Source organism: Streptopelia decaocto, assembly GCF_964273445.1.
Source record: "Streptopelia decaocto genome assembly, chromosome: 25".
NCBI classification, from domain to species: domain Eukaryota; kingdom Metazoa; phylum Chordata; class Aves; order Columbiformes; family Columbidae; genus Streptopelia; species Streptopelia decaocto.
In genome coordinates, this window is record NC_138680.1 from 472,579 (window position 1) to 489,640 (window position 17,062).

Here is a 17,062-nt window from a genome sequence, read left to right on the forward strand (position 1 = left end):
TATAGTAATGAGATTTTGGATTAATGATTGAGAATTTTGTATCGCTGGGATGCTGGTTTGATCGGGCATCCAGACTTGTACAACTCTGTAATCAAACTAATATAGAAACACAAAATTTTGGGTGGAAATCCCCTCGAGCTCATCGAGTCGCCCGTTCCCCCACCCCCGGCACTGCCCCATGTCCTGAGAACCTCGTGTCCGTCTGTCCAGCCCTCCAGGGATGGTGACTCCAGCACTGCCCTGGGCAGCCTGTTCCAATGCCCCACAGCCCTTTGGGGAAGAAATTGTTCCTAAATCCAACCTCAACCTCCCCTGGCGCAACTTGAGGCCGTTTCCTCTTGGTCTTGTGTCCATGTGCAGGATTTCACTCACTTGCATGCACACCAGGTGAAGAACCCTGGTCTAGGGACAACACCCTGGTCATGGCAGGGACAAACGTGCCACCCCGGCGCTGGAGGGGACAGCAGGACACGTGCCACGGCGGCACCGAGCTCCTGGCGCAGGTGCCGATGCAATCGGCCTCGCTTGGCCGCTCTCCCGCTGCCGGGCGGACTTTACCCCAAGTGATCAGCTCCTGCCCTTCACCCTTCATCCCCCAGAGCGGTGCCGGGGGGAACACGCCCCCCCGCTGCTCGTACCTGGCAGCATGTCATCGAAGCTGGAGCGGGCTTCGGGGTGACGGAGCAGCGACTTCGGAGTGAAGATGATCAGCTGGAGCGGGGGAACAGGCAGAGCAAGGGGGTCAGTCTCACCAGAAACAGCCAACAAAGCACCCACCTGCTCCCCCCGCCCAAACACAAGAGATTTGTTCCGTGCTCTGCCAGGCTGGGCGCCGCTTTCCAACAGCTCCAGCTTTCCCAGTTTGGGTTTTCCCTGGAGGTGCTGCCGGGAGCTGCCTGTCCCACCGCCGGAGCTGAAGGTGAGCAGCTGGAGCGGGTTATTTGCCAATAACCACCAGGCCCACCATCTCTGACCTCCCCAGAGAGTGCGAGGGGCGGCAGCCGCGGCAGCACGTCCTGTACCGAGCCAGCCCGAGCATCACGAGGTCCTTGGCCCAGGCAGAGGCAAAATGCCCATGTTTGCTGCCAAGAACAAGCCCACCCCGAGTCCCCGTGTGTCCCCAGGCTCGGCAGGGACGCGGAGCTGTGGCACTGACCGGTTTGCGGAAGGGCAGGAGGATCTGGCGCCGCAGGACGTGGAAGAAGTTGGCTGGAGTGGAGCAGTTGACGACAATCCAGTTGCAGTCGTAGAGCTGGCGCACGTCAAAATCGTCCAGTTTCTGCCTCGGCCAGCACGGGCCAGGGGGATTTCGAAAAACACAAGATGCTTCTTGGCCTCGCAGCTCCAGCAGCGGGGAGGAAAGCAGCACCCAGAGCCCTTCCCGCTCCCTTCTCTCCCCCCACGGAGCACCCAGAGTCCCACAGAGACCCAGGAGAGGCTGCAGGTGTGTGCCCCAACCTGGGGCGGCCACAGGGAGAACTGGGCTGAGTTCAGTGCACCCGTGACTGAGGCTGGACACGGGGAAGAGATTTGTGCCCCTGAGGGTGGTGAGAGCCTGGCCCAGGTTCCCAGAGACGTGGTGGATGAACCATCCCTGAGACATCCCAGGCCAGGCTGGACGGGGCTCTGAGCACCCTGAGCTGGTGAAGATGTCCCTGTCATGGCAGGGGGGGCACTGGGGGAGCTGGGGAGGTCCCTTCAACCCAAATTATTCTGTGATTCTGTGGTTCACTCACAGGGAAGACATCAGGATCGTCGTTGCACATCTGCAGGAATCGCTCCGGGCGCGCAGAGGAGTGCTCGGGACCCTGCGGGGACCAAGGAGGGAGGGCGGTGAGCGGGGGACAAGGCTAGCGGCCACCGCTGAGCTTGGCTTTGCTTCTGGTGTAGGCGACACGCACGCCGGGGCGCCCGCGATCCGGAGGGCTCCTTACCATGCCCTCCATGCCGTGGGGAAGCAGCAGGACGATGCCGTTCTGCCTGACCCACTTGGCCTGGCCAGGGCAGATGAATTGGTCGATGATGCACTGAGCGGTGTTGTGGAAATCCCCGAACTGAGCTTCCCAAAGCACCAGGGCGTTGGGGCTTGCCATGGCAAAACCCAGCTCAAATCCTGAGGGATTGGGAGAGAAACGAGGGGGGTTAATCTCCAGAGAGGGCTCACACAGCCAGGACAGCAGGCACAGAGCTCTCGCTCACCAAGGACACCGTACTCCGACAGCGAGCTGTTGCAGACGGTGTAAGGAGCCTGGTTGGGCCAGAGATGGTTCATGGGGATGCAGGTCCTCTTGTCCACATTCTGGTCATGCAGGACATGGTGGCGATGGCTGGAAGAGATGAAGGCGTTATGATGAAGGTCAATGGGGACATTGGGGTCAATGGGACATTGGGGACAATGGGGATATGGGGGGTAATAGGGATATTGGGGACACTTGGGGGACATTGGGGTCAATGGGGACATTGGGGTCAATGGGACATTGGGGACATTGGGGTCAATGGGGATAATGGGGACATTGGGGACAATGGGACATTGGGGTCAATGGGGTCATTGGGGTCAATGGGACATTGGGGACATTGGGACACTGGGGTCAATGGGGATATTGGGGTCAATGGGGATATTGGGGACATTGGGGTCAGTGGGGACATTGGGGTCAATGGGGGCATTGGGGACAATGGGACATTGGGGACAATGGGACATTGGGGACATTGGGGTCAATGGGACATTGGGGATATTGGGGTCAATGGGGGTCAATTGGGGATCAGCCATCTGGGAAGGCCGGAATCAACCTTTACAGCCACAAAAAGCCCAGCTTTACCTGAACATCCCTCCTTTATGGCCACCAAAAGCACGGCTTTACCTTAATGTCCCTTTTACAGCCACCAAAAGCTCAGCTTTACCTAAATGCCTCATCTTTACAGCCACCAAAAGCATGGCTTTACCTGGACATCCTCCGTTTACGGGCGCCAAAACTCAAGTCTAGCTGAATGTCCCTTTATAGCCACCAAAAGCTCGGCTTTACCTGAACATCCCCCTTTTACAGCCACCAAAAGCCTGACTCTACCTGAACGTCCCCCTCTCGACGTCCTGGCCGCTCAGGCGGATGTGGATGCCCTCCTTGAGCAAGGAGCCGAACGCCATGTACTCTGCCAGGGCCCAGTCCACCGTCCGGTTCTTCACCATCTCCCCGCGGGTTTTCAGAATACGGCTCAAACCTGTCAGGACAGAAGCGGGTTTGGAGCCAGCACGGGAGCTCCAGCAACGCCGTGTTTGTTCTACAACCTGCCCACAGAGTGACAGACCACGAATGCCTGGGGCAGAAGAATAGATCCAGCTCTGCTGGAGGGATGAATCACAGAATTATAGAATAGTTTGGGTTGAAGGGACCTTCCCAGCTGCCCCGGTGCCACCCCTGTCATCACCAGGGACATCTTCACCAGCTCAGGGTGCTCAGAGCCCCGTCCAGCCTGGCCTGGGATGTCTCCAGGGATGGTTCATCCACCACCTCTCTGGGCAACCTGGGCCAGGCTCTCACCACCCTCAGGGACAATGATTTCTTATATCCAGCCTGAATCACAGTATCACAGTATGTTTGGGATTGGAAGGGACCTCAAAAGCTCATCCAGTCCAATCCCCCTGCTGGAGCAGGAACGCCCAGGTGAGGTCGCACAGGAACATGTCCAGGCGGGTTTTGAATGTCTCCAGAGAAGGAGACTCCACAACCCCCCTGGGCAGCCTGGGCCAGTGTCTGTCACCCTTACTGAGAAGAAGTTTTTTCTCAAATTTAAGTGGAACCTCTTGTGTTCCAGCTTGATCCCATTACCCCTTGTCCTATCATTGTTTGCCACCATCCTCATGGCACTCACCCTTTACATATTTATAAACATTAATAAGGTCACCCCTCAGTCTCCTCTTCTCCAAACTAAAGAGCCCCAGCTCCCTCAGCCTTTCCTCACCCGGGAGATGCTCCACTCCCTTAATCATCTTTGTTGCCCTGCGCTGGACCCTCTCCAGCAGTTCCGTGTCCTTCTTGAACTGAGGGGCCCAGAACTGGACACAATATTCCAGATGTGGTCTCACCAGGGTGGAGTAGAGGGGAAGGAGAACCTCTCTGACCTACTGACCACCCCCCTTCTAATACACCCCAGGATGCCATTGGCCTTCCTGGCCACAAGGGCCCAGTGCTGGCTCATGGTCGTCCTGTTGTCCACCAGGACCCCCTTGTCCTATTGCAACAAGCCCCTGTCCCTGTCTTTCTTATCAGCTCCTTTTAAGCACAGAAAGGCTGCAATAAGGTCTTCCCGGAGCTTCCCTTCTGCAGCCGAACACCCCAGCTCTCTCAGCCTGTCCCACAGCAGAGCTGTTGCAGCCCTGGATCATTCCTGTGGATCATTCCAGCAGGTCCAGGTCTGTCCTGGGCTGAGGACCCAGAGCTGGATCCAGAGCTCCAGGGGAGTCTCAGGAGAGTGGACTAGAGGGGGGGAGTCCCCTGGCCACCCAAATCCAAGCTCTGTCACAGGTCACGTTCCAAACCAACCCCACATCTTCTGCGGAACAAACGTCTCGTCTGGCACAGCTTCTAAAGCTCCTACCTCCATGGATAGTGAAATCCTCCACCGGCACCGAGCTGGCCACTTGCCCAATGTGCGTCAAATCCTCTTCGTTCAGACCGGTGGAAGGGCAGGTCATGCTCCGAGGTTGGCCGTCCAGAGTGAAGAAACCTGCAGGAGGAGGAGCAGTCCAGCACGTTGGGGGAGCAGAGAGCACCACCCCAGCTCCTCACCGGGCTGATTTACTAGAAAATAGCTGCCATGGCTCTCAAGAAGCCCAGTTCTTTGTTAGTCACCTCCAAAATGTTCCTAGTGACTTACCAGGCCAGGGGGAGTCCAGCCAATGCTTGATGTGCAAGATTTTTTCATCCTTGGATCTTGCATGGGCCTCCTCACAGATCTTATCATATTTGGCAATTTCCTCCTGAAAGGCAGAACATTCTTAGGAAGAGGGTGCCGAGCCTGGGGACCTCGATGTGAGCTTGCAAGGGTCACAGCTGGCCCCACAGCTCAGCCTGGGGGTCCCTGTCCCCCAAGGGACATCTCTGCTGCCATCCGAACGGACAACTCGTATTCAAGCCCATCTGGCCTGTGCCGCACTGATCACAGAACAATCCTTGAACTCAATGTTCCTGCGCTGCTCAGCGCTGGCACAGCCCAAGGACGAGTCGCTGCCAGGGCTGCGGCGCTCGCCCAACCCCAGCACAGCTCTGCCACCTCCAGGTGACAAGCACAGGCCCCGTCACATCCTTCACACCCAGATCTGAACCGAACAAGTAGTTTTCCCCGCAGTTTTCCTCCCAGTGGACTGTACCTCGTACTCCAGCTGATTTACCACCCCCTGGGAAATCAGCAGCTCCGCGTATTTTTGCAGCACCGGCTTCTGTTTCCGGATCTGTTTGTACATTAGGGGTTGTGTGAACATGGGTTCGTCCATCTCGTTGTGACCGTTGCGCCTGTAACAAACCTGCCAAGGAAGGGAAGAGCCTTTGAAAGCAGCTGCTTGCAACCTGCAGCTCCAAAAGCTGTCAGAGATAATGGGGTGTCTGTGCCACAAGGGTCCAAACAACCCAGGAGGGACCCAAGCGTGTCCTCCTCGATGTGGGAGGCGAGGGAGGGCCCTGTATGGAGACAGTGTCGCCTCTCTGACTGCTACTGCAGCCTCATTGACTTGATTTACACCACCCCCTCCCTCCTCTTGTGTCAAAAAAGAGGAGGAAGAAGGGGGAAGAAGGAAGGAGGAAGGGGGAAAGGGGAAAAAGGAAGAAGGAAAGGGGAAAAGGGAAGGGGGAAAAGGGAAGGGGGAAGAGGGAAGGGGGAAAAGGGAAGGGGGAAAAGGGAAGAAAGAAGGAGGAAGGGGAGAGAGGAGATGAAGGGGGGATGAAGGTGGGAGAAAAGAGGCCTCAGCTTTCAGAAAATACAACCCGAGAGGTATCACTGAGCATCCACACCAAAGCCACAGCTTTCAGATAAAGCCTCGTGCCACGTTTCTTACCAAATCCACCACCACATCCTTGTGGAAGGTGCTTCGCCACTCAGCTGCCACATTGCAGACGTAGACGACGGCCTCCGGGTCATCTGCGTTGACATGGAAAATGGGGGCGTTGACGACACGGGCGACATCGGTGGGGTATGGGGAGGAACGGGCCATCCGGGGGTCTGTCGTGAAGCCGATCTGTAGCGGGTGAGAGGGAACAGGACCAGCACAGGGGTAAGAATTTGGAAAGCAGCACATGTAGCTTCGAGGGTGCTGCGGCTGAGCTGGGGGGTCCCGTCTTGTCCATCCCCTGCACCCTGGGCACCTGGGCTGGTCCCAGTGAGAACTGGTTTGTGTGGGGGCAGGACAGAGCAGCCCTGTGTGACCTCAAATACTCAAATACTGTGTACGGTGTTTGGCTTTGGGCCCCTCAGGCCAAAAAAGCCCTTGAGGTGCTGGAGCGAGTTGAGAGAAGGGAACGGAGCTGGTGAGGGGCTGGAGCACAAGTGTGATGGGAGCGGCTGAGGGACCTGGGGGTTCAGCTGGATAACAGGAGCTGAGGGGAGACCTTCTGATCTCTGAACTGCCTGAAAGGAGCTTGGAGCCAGGGGGGTCGGGCTATGCTCCCCAGGAACAAGCGCCAGGAGCAGAGGAAACGGCCTCAAGTTGCGCCAGCGGAGGTTGAGGTTGGATGTGGGAACAATTTCTTCCCCAAAGGGCTGTGGGGCATTGGAACAGGCTGCCCAGGGCAGTGCTGGAGTCACCATCCCTGGAGGGCTGGACAGACGGACATGAGGTTCTCAGGACATGGGGCAGTGCCGGGGTGGGTTATGGTTTGGGCTTTTCCAACCAAAGTGATTCTATGATCTTGCACGCTGAGCATCAGGTTGCACCGTCTCAGCACCAGGCTGGACTCAAAAGATTCTGGGTATAAAATTCCTGCTGCTGACCCCACAGTTATGGCTCATACTGGGAATATTGGCTGGGAAACAGCTGCCACCCAGATCTGAGCCAGCAGAGATGCCCCAGGGACGCGGGAGATTTGCTCCTCACCTGGTTGTTCACCACGACGTGGACGGTGCCATGGGTGGTGTAGGAGGGCAGGTCGCTCAAGTGGAATGTCTCATACACGATGCCCTGGCCGGCGAACGCAGCGTCTCCGTGCAGGAGGATGGACATCACCTGGGAGAGGGGAAGCCACCACGATCAGCTGCGGGGACAGCAGCAGGGACAGCCAGCAGAATAGGGACCGTGTCTTATCCCCATGAGTCTTCAGCATCCCAGAAAGAACAAGGAGCAGCTTGTCAAGACATCTGATGCTTTCTCAGGGGCTGGGAGTGGAGCCCATGGCCACCAGGGAGAGGGATGTGGCCACCGGTTTTCCCCTGTGCAAGTGCCACGTGCTCGGGGCACCTCGCTCGGGCAGCAGGATGGCACCCGGTGCACAGCGCTCGGGAGGCGAGTCCCATTCCCAAAGCAAAGCCTTTTCCTAACTGGATGAAGATGAGAAAAATGCCCCTTTCCCTCAGGCTTTCACCCCAGAAGAGTTTGTAGGCAGCAGCCAGGCTGGGAGCTCTCACCAGCTCCGGTGACGTTACTTTGCCATCGTTCCCGGGGCTGGCTGAGGATGTCACCTGTCAGACAAGGACAGTTTCTCTATTTATATACAGCCCTTGGGATGGAGGAGGATGGGAAGCACTTTTCATCTCACCCTTCCACTCCTTGGTGTTGCAGACAGGTCTGCGATGAATCAGACAGCAAGAAAACCGCCCCCCCGGGTGTGGAGAGCTGCCTCCTGCTGCCGCTCCAGCTTTCCCAGACCCGGGAATGGTTCCCCCAGTCACACCGAGATCCTGCAGCATGAGGCTCCAACTGCTGAGCCCTCCAGGCTGTGACGCTCGGGTTGGCTCTCAGAAATCCCTCTCGTTTGCCTGTTTTCCAACCAGGGGTGTGGGCAGCTGCCTGGGCACTGGGGAGGCCAAACCTTGAATCCTGGGGTCAGTTTTGGGCCCCTCACGCCAAGAAAGATCTTGAGGTGCTGGAGCGAGTTGAGAGAAGGGAATGGAGCTGGTGAGGGGCTGGAGCACAAGTGTGATGGGAGCGGCTGAGGGACCTGGGGGTTCAGCTGGAGAACAGGAGCTGAGGGGAGACTTTCTGATCTCTGAACTGCCTGAAAGGAGCTTGGAGCCAGGGGGGTCGGGCTCTGCTCCCCAGGAACAAGCGCCAGGAGCAGAGGAAACGGCCTCAAGTTGCGCCAGGGGAGGTTGAGGTTGGATTTAGGAACAATTTCTTCCCCAAAGGGCTGTGGGCATTGGAACAGGCTGCCCAGGGCAGTGCTGGAGTCACCATCCCTGGAGGGCTGGACAGACGGACACGAGGTTCTCAGGACATGGGGCAGTGCCAGGGGGCAATGGGTGGACTCAGTAATCTCGAGAGGTTTTTCCAACCAAAATCATTCTCTGATTCAATGATGGGGAGCAAAGTCAGGGTGACAGCAAGGGAAGCTGCACAGCAAAAAAAAACAGCTGAGTTTCCTCATTTTTCCACCAAAACCTGTCCAGCCGAGGCCACTTCACTGTCTCAGCACCACTCACCTTCTTCCCCTCTGTGTCCCCGCAGTAAAACTGCTCCGCTTTAGTTTTGCCTTGAACAACAGGATCAGCCGCCTCCAAATGCGAAGGATTTGCCACCAAGGAAAGGGTGATGTTCCTGTCGGTGACGCGGTTAATCCGCCGGTGGTACATTCCCAGGTGGTACTTCACGTCACCAGAGCCCTGATGGAGAGAAGAGTCACCCCAGGAACGTGAGCAGCTTTGGGGGCACGGAAAGAGACCTGAGGCAGGAGAGACGCTGACCCCCCAGCCTGCGCTGGGGACACCAGGGCACGTGTCACCCCTGGGACCGGCAGGGACAGCCCAGCCCTGGCACCAACACAAAGGCTTTAGTCGCACGGGTGCATGTGCGACGTGGAAATCCTTACAGCACCAAGTGACAGAACAAGCGGTGGCACAATCCGGCTCGCTCTGCACCGCTACAGCCTCAGGGACCGCACGGGGACAGGTGACAGCAACCTGGCACAGGCAGAGGAGGGACTCACCTCATCAGCCGCCTCCAGCTTGGAGTCAAACTGGCAGAAGATCTGCTCCAGCTCTTTCCTGATCACGTTGGCGAGAACATTCAGCCGTCCCCTGCAAAACAACAAGACAGTTTGTTGGCAACTAGCAGTGCCAGCCTGACACTGAGTGCTGACGGTGACCTGTCACCCCAGTGTCACGCAGAGGAGGTGGGACCAGTGGGGAGGGGGCTGTGTGGTGTCACCTGAGGAGGAGGCTACAGACCCCTCAGCAAATCCTGCTCCGCGATTCCAGCTCTGCCACCCCTCCCCAGATGAATTTTTGAACCGCGATGAGCAGGAGAGCAGCCTGAGCTCTCTGGCTGAGTTTCACCATGAGCCGAGACCAGTTAGGGGACGGCAGAAACCAGAGTGTCCCCCAGTACCGAACCCAACACCCCCAAGAAGTGGGACAGGGTTACCTGTGGGGCATCCCCATGATCACGTAATCCACTCCCTTCTCACTCGACTTATCAATAATGGTCTTTAAGGCTGGGATTAACACTTCACAGCCCTCCAGACCAAAACGCTTCTCCGAAGACCATTTCCGATGGAGGAATTCCTCAAACCTGAAAGGCAAAGGGAGAGTGGGGTGAGTGTCAGGGCTTCAGCCGAGGGCAGAAACCAGAGGAGGGACGGGGATGGCACCAAGGGAGCCACAGCACCACAGGACACTGGAGCAGGTGGCACACAGCACCCTGACAGCCTTCCCAAGGCCACCAAGATGATCCGAGGCTGGAACAGCTCTGCTGTGGGACAGGCTGAGAGAGATGGGCTGTTCAACCTGGAGAAGAGAAACTCTGGGGAGATCTTAGTGTGGCCTTTCTGTACTTAAAAGGGCTGATAAGAAAGATGGGGACAGACTTTTTAGCAGGGCCTGTTGAGATAGGACAAGTGGTGATGGTTTGAAACTAAAGGAGGGGAGATTTAGGCTGGATATAAGAAATTGTTGGCCCTGAGGGTGGTGAGAGCCTGGCCCAGGTTCCCAGAGAGGTGGTGGATGAACCATCCCTGGAGACATCCCAGGCCAGGCTGGACGGGGCTCTGAGCACCCTGAGCTGGTGAGGATGTCCCTGCTCATGGCAGGGGGGGCACTGGGGGGGCTGGGATGGTCCCTTCAACCCAAACTGTTCTGTGATTCTATGATTCCTGGTCAGCCCAGGCTGCTCCTGCTGAGCCCGGCTGGCCGCTCCCCCCACCTCACGACATTGTGCCACACTTAAATATTATTGTTAGACCTTATTCTTTCATGATCATCCATGGGTCTGGGCTCTTGGCCAGCACCTGAGCCTGCCAGCTCACCGCCATCACTCTGCTGATTAAACCGAGCGAGACAGTTGACGTCAAGATGTGACTCAGGTGGTGACGGCATCGCTCCGGCTGGGACCAATCGCTCCGGCTGGGACCAACCCTCCCCCCAGGAGCAAGGGAAGGCAAAGGGAAGGTGAGGACACCCCCCGGGTACCTGGTGGAGCGGACCAGCCTGGCCAGCAGCGTGCGTTTCTCTTCGTTAGTGAACTGCATGATGCCCGGGGTCTCAAACTTCTGCCGGATCCACTGGCACTGCTCCAGGTCGTTGATGAACATGAACTCCACGCCGATGTGCTGGCAGTACGCCATCTGCGCCAGGGAGGAAAAAAGACCCGTGAGACAGCAGCCAGGCGCCCATCACCCCCTCCTGCCCCCGCAGAGATGTATGGGACCACGGGGCCGGGGGCTCCTTCATTCCCGCCCAGAGAAGAGTTTATTTTTGTTCGCTAACACCACATTTCAGAACCTAAAGAAACTCCTCTTCCATTTTGATGGTGGCTGCAATTAAGGGTTTTGTGAAAACAGCAGCTTATTTCTTAAATCCACGTTGAAATAGGCATTAGTGTTTATCCTAAAAGCAAACAATAGGTTGGGGGAATAGCTCCCTAGGACCGAAAGATATAAAGTAGCAAATAAAGAAGTTGCAGCCAGGGGAGGGTGAGGTTGGATGTGGGAACAATTTCTTCCCCAAAGGGCTGTGGGGCATTGGAACAGGCTGCCCAGGGCAGTGCTGGAGTCACCATCCCTGGAGGGTGGGACAGACGGACATGAGGTTCTCAGGACATGCGGCAGTGCCAGGGGTGGGGGAACGGGTGGACTCGATGATCTTGAGGGGCTTTTCCAACCAAAATCATTCTCTGATGTTATGGGCAAGTGCTGCCTGAACACGGGGGGACCCGGGAGCAGCCAGCACTGTGCAAGCCCCGTTCTGGGCACCTGGTTTGAGCTGTTTTCCCAAAAAAGGGGACAGCCCATGGGACAGCCCAGGATGCCGCGGGGCAGCTGGGACACCGCACGTGACCCAGCATCAAAATGTTTATTCCCCTTTCCCTGAGGGGCGCAGGATCAAACCCTCGAGTCCTTCATATTCACCTCGGGGGGGAGAGTTTTTCCCTCTCGGTGGCACCGGCTGCGATCAGATCTACAACCTCACTTCAGCAAATCAGCAAAACAACCTCCCCCAACAAATACTGAGGCTGTTCTTGCAGCTTATCCAAGACACTGACGCAGTTTTGCTTCTGCCAAGGTCACCCTGTCTCGGCAGAGAGCATCTGAGCAATCCTGCAGCTCGCCCAGGAGCTCTCAGACCAGGTATGAAATTGGGCAGAAAAGGGAGCAGGAGCTGCAACCCCCCCAGCCCTGGGTGGGAGCTGATCCCGCACTGAGACACCCCAAGTGACCCCCACGCTGTGCAGAACCACCCAGAGGGGGGATCACCCACCTCCAGCGCCTCCTGTGCTCCCCCAGCACCGTTTGCTGCTTTAAAGTTGAAAACGTAGCTGGCGAGGTTGCCAAAAATACAATATTTCAAATACTTAAAAGACACCAAGAAAGATGGTGGATGCGCCATCCCTGGTGACATCCCAGGCCAGGCTGGACGGGGCTCTGAGCAACCTGAGCTGGTGAAGATGTCCCTGCTCATGGCGGGGGGCACTGGGAGAGCTGAGACAGTCCCTCCAACCCAAACTATTCTGTGATTCTATGAGTATTTAGTTGTCTGGGGTTTGTTCCACCTTGGGGAGCCCAAACGTGAAGCTGGAGGTAAGAGATGAGCAGGTAACGAGTGGGACAAGCACAGTATCACAGTATCACAGTATGCTTGGGATTGGAAGGGACCTCTAAAGATCATCTAATCCAATGCCCCTGCTGGAGCAGGAACGCTCAGGTGAGGTCGCACAGGAAGGTGTCCAGGCGGGTTGGAATGTCTGCACAGAAGGAGACTCCACAACCCCCCTGGGCAGCCTGGGCCAGGCTCTGCCACCCTCACCGGGAAGAAGGTTCTTCTCAAATTTAAGTGGAACCTCTTGTGTTCCAGCTTGATCCCATTACCCCTTGTCCTATCATTGTTTGCCACCGAGAAGAGCCTGGCTCCATCCTCATGGCACTCACCCTTTAGATATTTATAAACATTAATCAGGTCACCCCTCAGTCTCCTCCAAACTAAAGAGCCCCAGCTCCCTCAGCCTTTCCTCACCCGGGAGATGCTCCACTCCCTCCAGCATCTTTGTTGCCCTGCGCTGGACTCTCTGCAGCAGTTCCCTGTCCTGCTGGGACTGAGGGGCCACAACTGGACACAAGATTCCAGGTGTGGTCTCCCCAGGGCAGAGCAGAGGGGCAGGAGAACCTCTCTGACCTACTGACCACCCCCTTCTAACCCACCCCAGGTCCCATTGGCTTCCTGGCCACAAGGGCCCAGTGCTGGCTCATGGTCACCCTGCTGTCCCCAGGACCCCCAGGTCCCTTTCCCCTACGCTGCTCTCTAATATGTAATTTCCCAACCTATACTGGAACCTGGGAAGCACCGAGGAGCAGCTCCCAACCTGAAGAACTTAAAACCCACAGCTTGGCCCGAGCTGTGGGCAGCAGCAGCGCCCAAGACCTCCCAAAAAACCAACTTCTCTGCCCCCAAAAAACAACTTCTCTGCAAATGGGTCTCGTACAGCTCTCCCCCATCCCATCCCCCTCACCTCCAGGCGCCGGATGATTTCCCGCAGTGGAAGAGCCGATTCGTTTCCACCGATGAAAGTGGTTGTGGGCAAATGGAAAACCTTGTCGAGGTCGGATTCGTCCAGCCCGTAAAAGCCTGTGGGATTTTTCATGGGTGGGACAAGCGGAAGCAAGAGAGAGAAGGAGGGAAAAGGGGCCGGGGGGGGACACCGACACACAGGGACCGGGTGCGTTTGGGAAAGGTGGGGAAGGGCCAAAAGAAAAAGCAGCATAAACCCAAAAAATAAGCATGAAGGAGGTTTATATGGATAAAAACCGAGCGGTAATTAAACAGAAAGACGTTAAGCACAGAACAACAAGGTTATTATGAAAGGTAACGCGGAAAACAAAACACAAAGCAATATATATATAGGCATGTAAATTGGCAATTAAAATCCAGGGTGAGAGTCAGGAAGTTTGGAGCCCCAAGAAGACAAAAAACACACCACAAATTATAACGGAGGAAAGAAAAGGACCAGAGGAATCAGGGAGTGACCGAGCACAAGGGAGGTGTTGCCACAGGGTGGGAATTACAAATGAAGAGTCAACACAGAGAAAGGAACAGTTAAAATAGACGAAACAAACCCCAAAAAGGGAGAGAAAGAGAAAGAAAACGGCATCAGGGCTCGGCGACGGACTCTCCTGAATAGCTCAGCCCGGGAGCGGGGCAGCCAGCCCCAATTAACAGCCTTTTAATTAGAGGTTTAACCCAGCTCTGCTCAGCAATCCCCTTTGTGGCGCTGGCACCTCGGGGTTCATAGGTGGCTCTGACTTAGATGGAGAAGGCGCCAAACGTCGGATTTTAGGGCTGCAGGTGACCCCCCAACCACCTGCAGCTGTTACAGCATTGGCGGCAGCTCCACGGTACATATAAAAATATATTTATTTATATATCTTTTAAGATACATATATATTTTTATATATAAAACGCACACCACCATATTGATAAAGAGTTTCTGGAGCCCCTCTGATGGTGTTGGAGGTGCCTCAGCGACCGCTGAAGCTCATGGTTGTACTTGGGGAAACCGAGACAGGGAGGAGGAGGGACAATGGACTTGCCCAAGCGATGCAGCAAGGCAGAAGCAGAGCGGGACGGGGACTGCGGGGTCCCCACGACCCTTCAGAAGCAGGAGCTTGGCTGGAAATGGGGTTCATCCCCCCAAAACTCCCACCAGAGCCGGGTTTCAAGGTGATTTCTAACCCAACAGAGGAGGCAGAGTTACCCCCGTGCCTCCCACGCTCCTCCAGGCAAAAGGAGGCAAAAATTGGCCCCTCTGGCGGCGGCCAACCTTGAACTTCAGATGAAAAGAGCCTGTCCCTTGTTCGCCGGTCAGGAACAGAGGATGAGCCGGAGACAGGGCTGGGCACGGCGCTTCCCTGCACAGCATCGAGGACACGGCCTCAAGTTGCGCCAGGGGAGGTTGAGGTTGGATCTTGGAACAATTCCTTCCCCAAAGGGCTGTGGGGCATTGGAACAGGCTGCCCAGGGCAGTGCTGGAGTCACCATCCCTGGAGGGCTGGACAGACGGACATGAGGTTCTCAGGACATGGGGCAGCGCCGGGGGTGGGTTATGGGTGGACTCAATGATTTTAAAGGGTTTTTCTAACCTAAATGATTCTACGGCGCTCGCCGGAGGCTGGAAATACCCCCAGCAAACCCAGAGTGGAGGTTTTGCTGGTTGGCACCACCATCCATCCCCTGCTCTGCCCACATCACCCTCCTGGATGCTGCTAGTCCCAGGGGAAGGAGTTAAGCCAGGCTTTGGGGAGCTGAGGGTTTGGCCCTGCGTCTCCAGGACTTCCCTGCAGTCCCTGTCCCAGATGTCCCGGGGAGAGGTGACATTAACTGGAGCATCCCAGAGAAGCTGCCGGCTGGAGGCTTTAGGGAAACCCCAGTAATTTGCCGTGGCCCCGCGGCACAGGGCTGCGCCACCATGGTTTGAAGCCTCGAGCAGAATCTGCGAGGGTATCGGATTTTACGAGAGGGTTTTCAGGGCTCTAAACATCTCTGCTTCTGCTTTGCTGCAGCCTGCCAGCTTTTTTGGACAGCATTTATACCATCGGGTGGGGGGGAAAGGCAAGGGAGGAGCTGCCAAATTTTCAATGGCACAAAACCAGGGCAGAGTTAAGGAGAAGAGAGCTTGGATTTTTAGAAGATTCAAACCCATCGGGTAGATTGAGGCTTTGTTGAATGAATATTCGCAACAAAACGTGTACTCCAGCAAGGCGGGCATGCAAACACGCACTATGGAAAAGGCCAGCGAGGCTCTAAATTGGGGATTTCTACAGGTGAAGCATCACTAACCGAGCACCTACATCCAGACTTTTAGCGGGATAAATTAAAAATAAAGATGTTATAAAACTCAAGAGTGGTACAAGACAGGAGGGGACCGCTTTACCGGCTTGGTTCATGCCCAGAATAACCTATTCAAAGAGAGTCCTGCACTCCAGAGGGTTAAAGGCTCATTAATTGCATACCTCCTACTGTTAACACTCTCAGCCGCTCCTTGAACACTGCGAGGTCTGGGGTGGGCAGGGAGGGGGGTGCAGAAAGGGAGAAGATAGAGAGACGCAGTCAAAGTTAGTTAAAAAAAGAACAAACCAAACCCGGGAACCGTGAAAACGAGTCATGGAAAGCACAAGTCCAAAAAAAAATACAGTATTTCAAATACAGTCGGAGGCGGAAGGGTTGGGATGGAGGATGACTACGCACTAGGAGGGAAAGAAATCCCGGTGGAAAATCTGGCGAGAGGGAGGAGAAGGGAGGAAAGTGGGGCATCGGAGACTGGGGAGCAGTTGGGCTGCATGGTTTGAGATCTCCTCTCACCCGGCACGGAGCCACCACCAAAGAGCACCTTCCCAGCCAGCTGCATCACGGGAGCGGCTGCGACGCACCCGAGGGGCTGGAGCGGCTGCAAGATTCCAAGGTCACCCCCACGGAGGAACCGCTGCTGCCAGGGCGTTAACGAGCGGGAATTTAATGAGGAATGGCGATGGTGAGGCAGCACACCTAATGCCAGCGGTCTCCTGAGGACGCTCGGCACAGGCGGGACGGTGGCGGAGCTGCTGAAAGGAGGTTGGAGCCAGGGGGGTCGGGCTCTGCTCCCCAGGAACAAGCGCCAGGAGCAGAGGAAACGGCCTCAAGTTGCGCCAGGGGAGGTTGAGGTTGGATTTAGGAACAATTTCTTCCCCAAAGGGCTGTGGGCATTGGAACAGGCTGCCCAGGGCAGTGCTGGAGTCACCATCCCTGGAGGGCTGGACAGACGGACATGAGGTTCTCAGGACACGGGGCAGTGCCGGGGGTGGGTTATGGGTGGGCTTGATGATTTGAAAGGTCTTTTCCAACCACAATGACTGTAAGATTCAATGCTGCCGGCGCTCCCTGGCTGGGTGAGGTGACCCGAGTGTCTCAATCTCACCTGGGTTACAAGAACGGCTTTGGGAAAATTTCTGCTTTTGGTCAGCAGGGAAAAAAAAAATATATATATATATACAAAAAATCCCTCACATGTTGAGGTGAGATGTTCGGTTAGCGAGGCCTCGGCACGGCGCCGGGATGGCAGCGCTCCCAGCCCATCGCCCCGCGGGGGCTCCCGGCTCTGCCCGACATGGGGATCATTTCCATCAGTTTCCCTGGGCAAGAGGCAGGAGCTGCCTTCCACGGAGGGACAGACAGACAGACACATGGGAGGATGCTCACACACAAACCACCTTCCATGCGCCTCCTCCATTTCAGCTCCTAAGGTTGAATTTCCTTGGCCAGGTCACATTGAGTCCGTGCAGTCATCTTGTCCCTGTTTAACACCACTTACCATGCCCGATCGGCCACAGCGGCGGATGAGGATGACATTAATTTGTTGGGTTTTTTTAAAGAAAAGACAAGAGAAAGAGGAATTTGGTGGCTCCAG

General features: G+C 56.1%; 1 protein-coding gene across 3 annotated transcripts in view; it reads right to left on the reverse strand.

Annotated features, from left to right (window-relative positions):
* Positions 1–17,062, reverse strand: part of OGDH (oxoglutarate dehydrogenase) — a 33,061-nt gene that overhangs the window by 1,370 nt on the left and 14,629 nt on the right. For 2 of the 3 annotated variants that reach the window (XM_082072490.1, XM_082072491.1), the window contains exons 5-20: positions 13,136–13,251; positions 10,603–10,757; positions 9,560–9,706; positions 9,123–9,213; positions 8,620–8,799; positions 7,079–7,207; positions 6,044–6,223; positions 5,363–5,515; positions 4,870–4,972; positions 4,591–4,719; positions 3,063–3,213; positions 2,200–2,327; positions 1,935–2,113; positions 1,737–1,808; positions 1,157–1,279; positions 639–711 (exon numbers count right to left, since the gene is read on the reverse strand). In XM_082072490.1, coding sequence (XP_081928616.1) covers positions 639–711; positions 1,157–1,279; positions 1,737–1,808; positions 1,935–2,113; positions 2,200–2,327; positions 3,063–3,213; positions 4,591–4,719; positions 4,870–4,972; positions 5,363–5,515; positions 6,044–6,223; positions 7,079–7,207; positions 8,620–8,799; positions 9,123–9,213; positions 9,560–9,706; positions 10,603–10,757; positions 13,136–13,251 — 2,109 coding nt within the window. Of the gene's footprint in view, positions 1–638; positions 712–1,156; positions 1,280–1,736; positions 1,809–1,934; positions 2,114–2,199; positions 2,328–3,062; positions 3,214–4,590; positions 4,720–4,869; positions 4,973–5,362; positions 5,516–6,043; positions 6,224–7,078; positions 7,208–8,619; positions 8,800–9,122; positions 9,214–9,559; positions 9,707–10,602; positions 10,758–13,135; positions 13,252–15,632; positions 15,678–17,062 lie in introns of all 3 variants that reach the window. The other variant, XM_082072489.1, reaches the window with a different exon arrangement.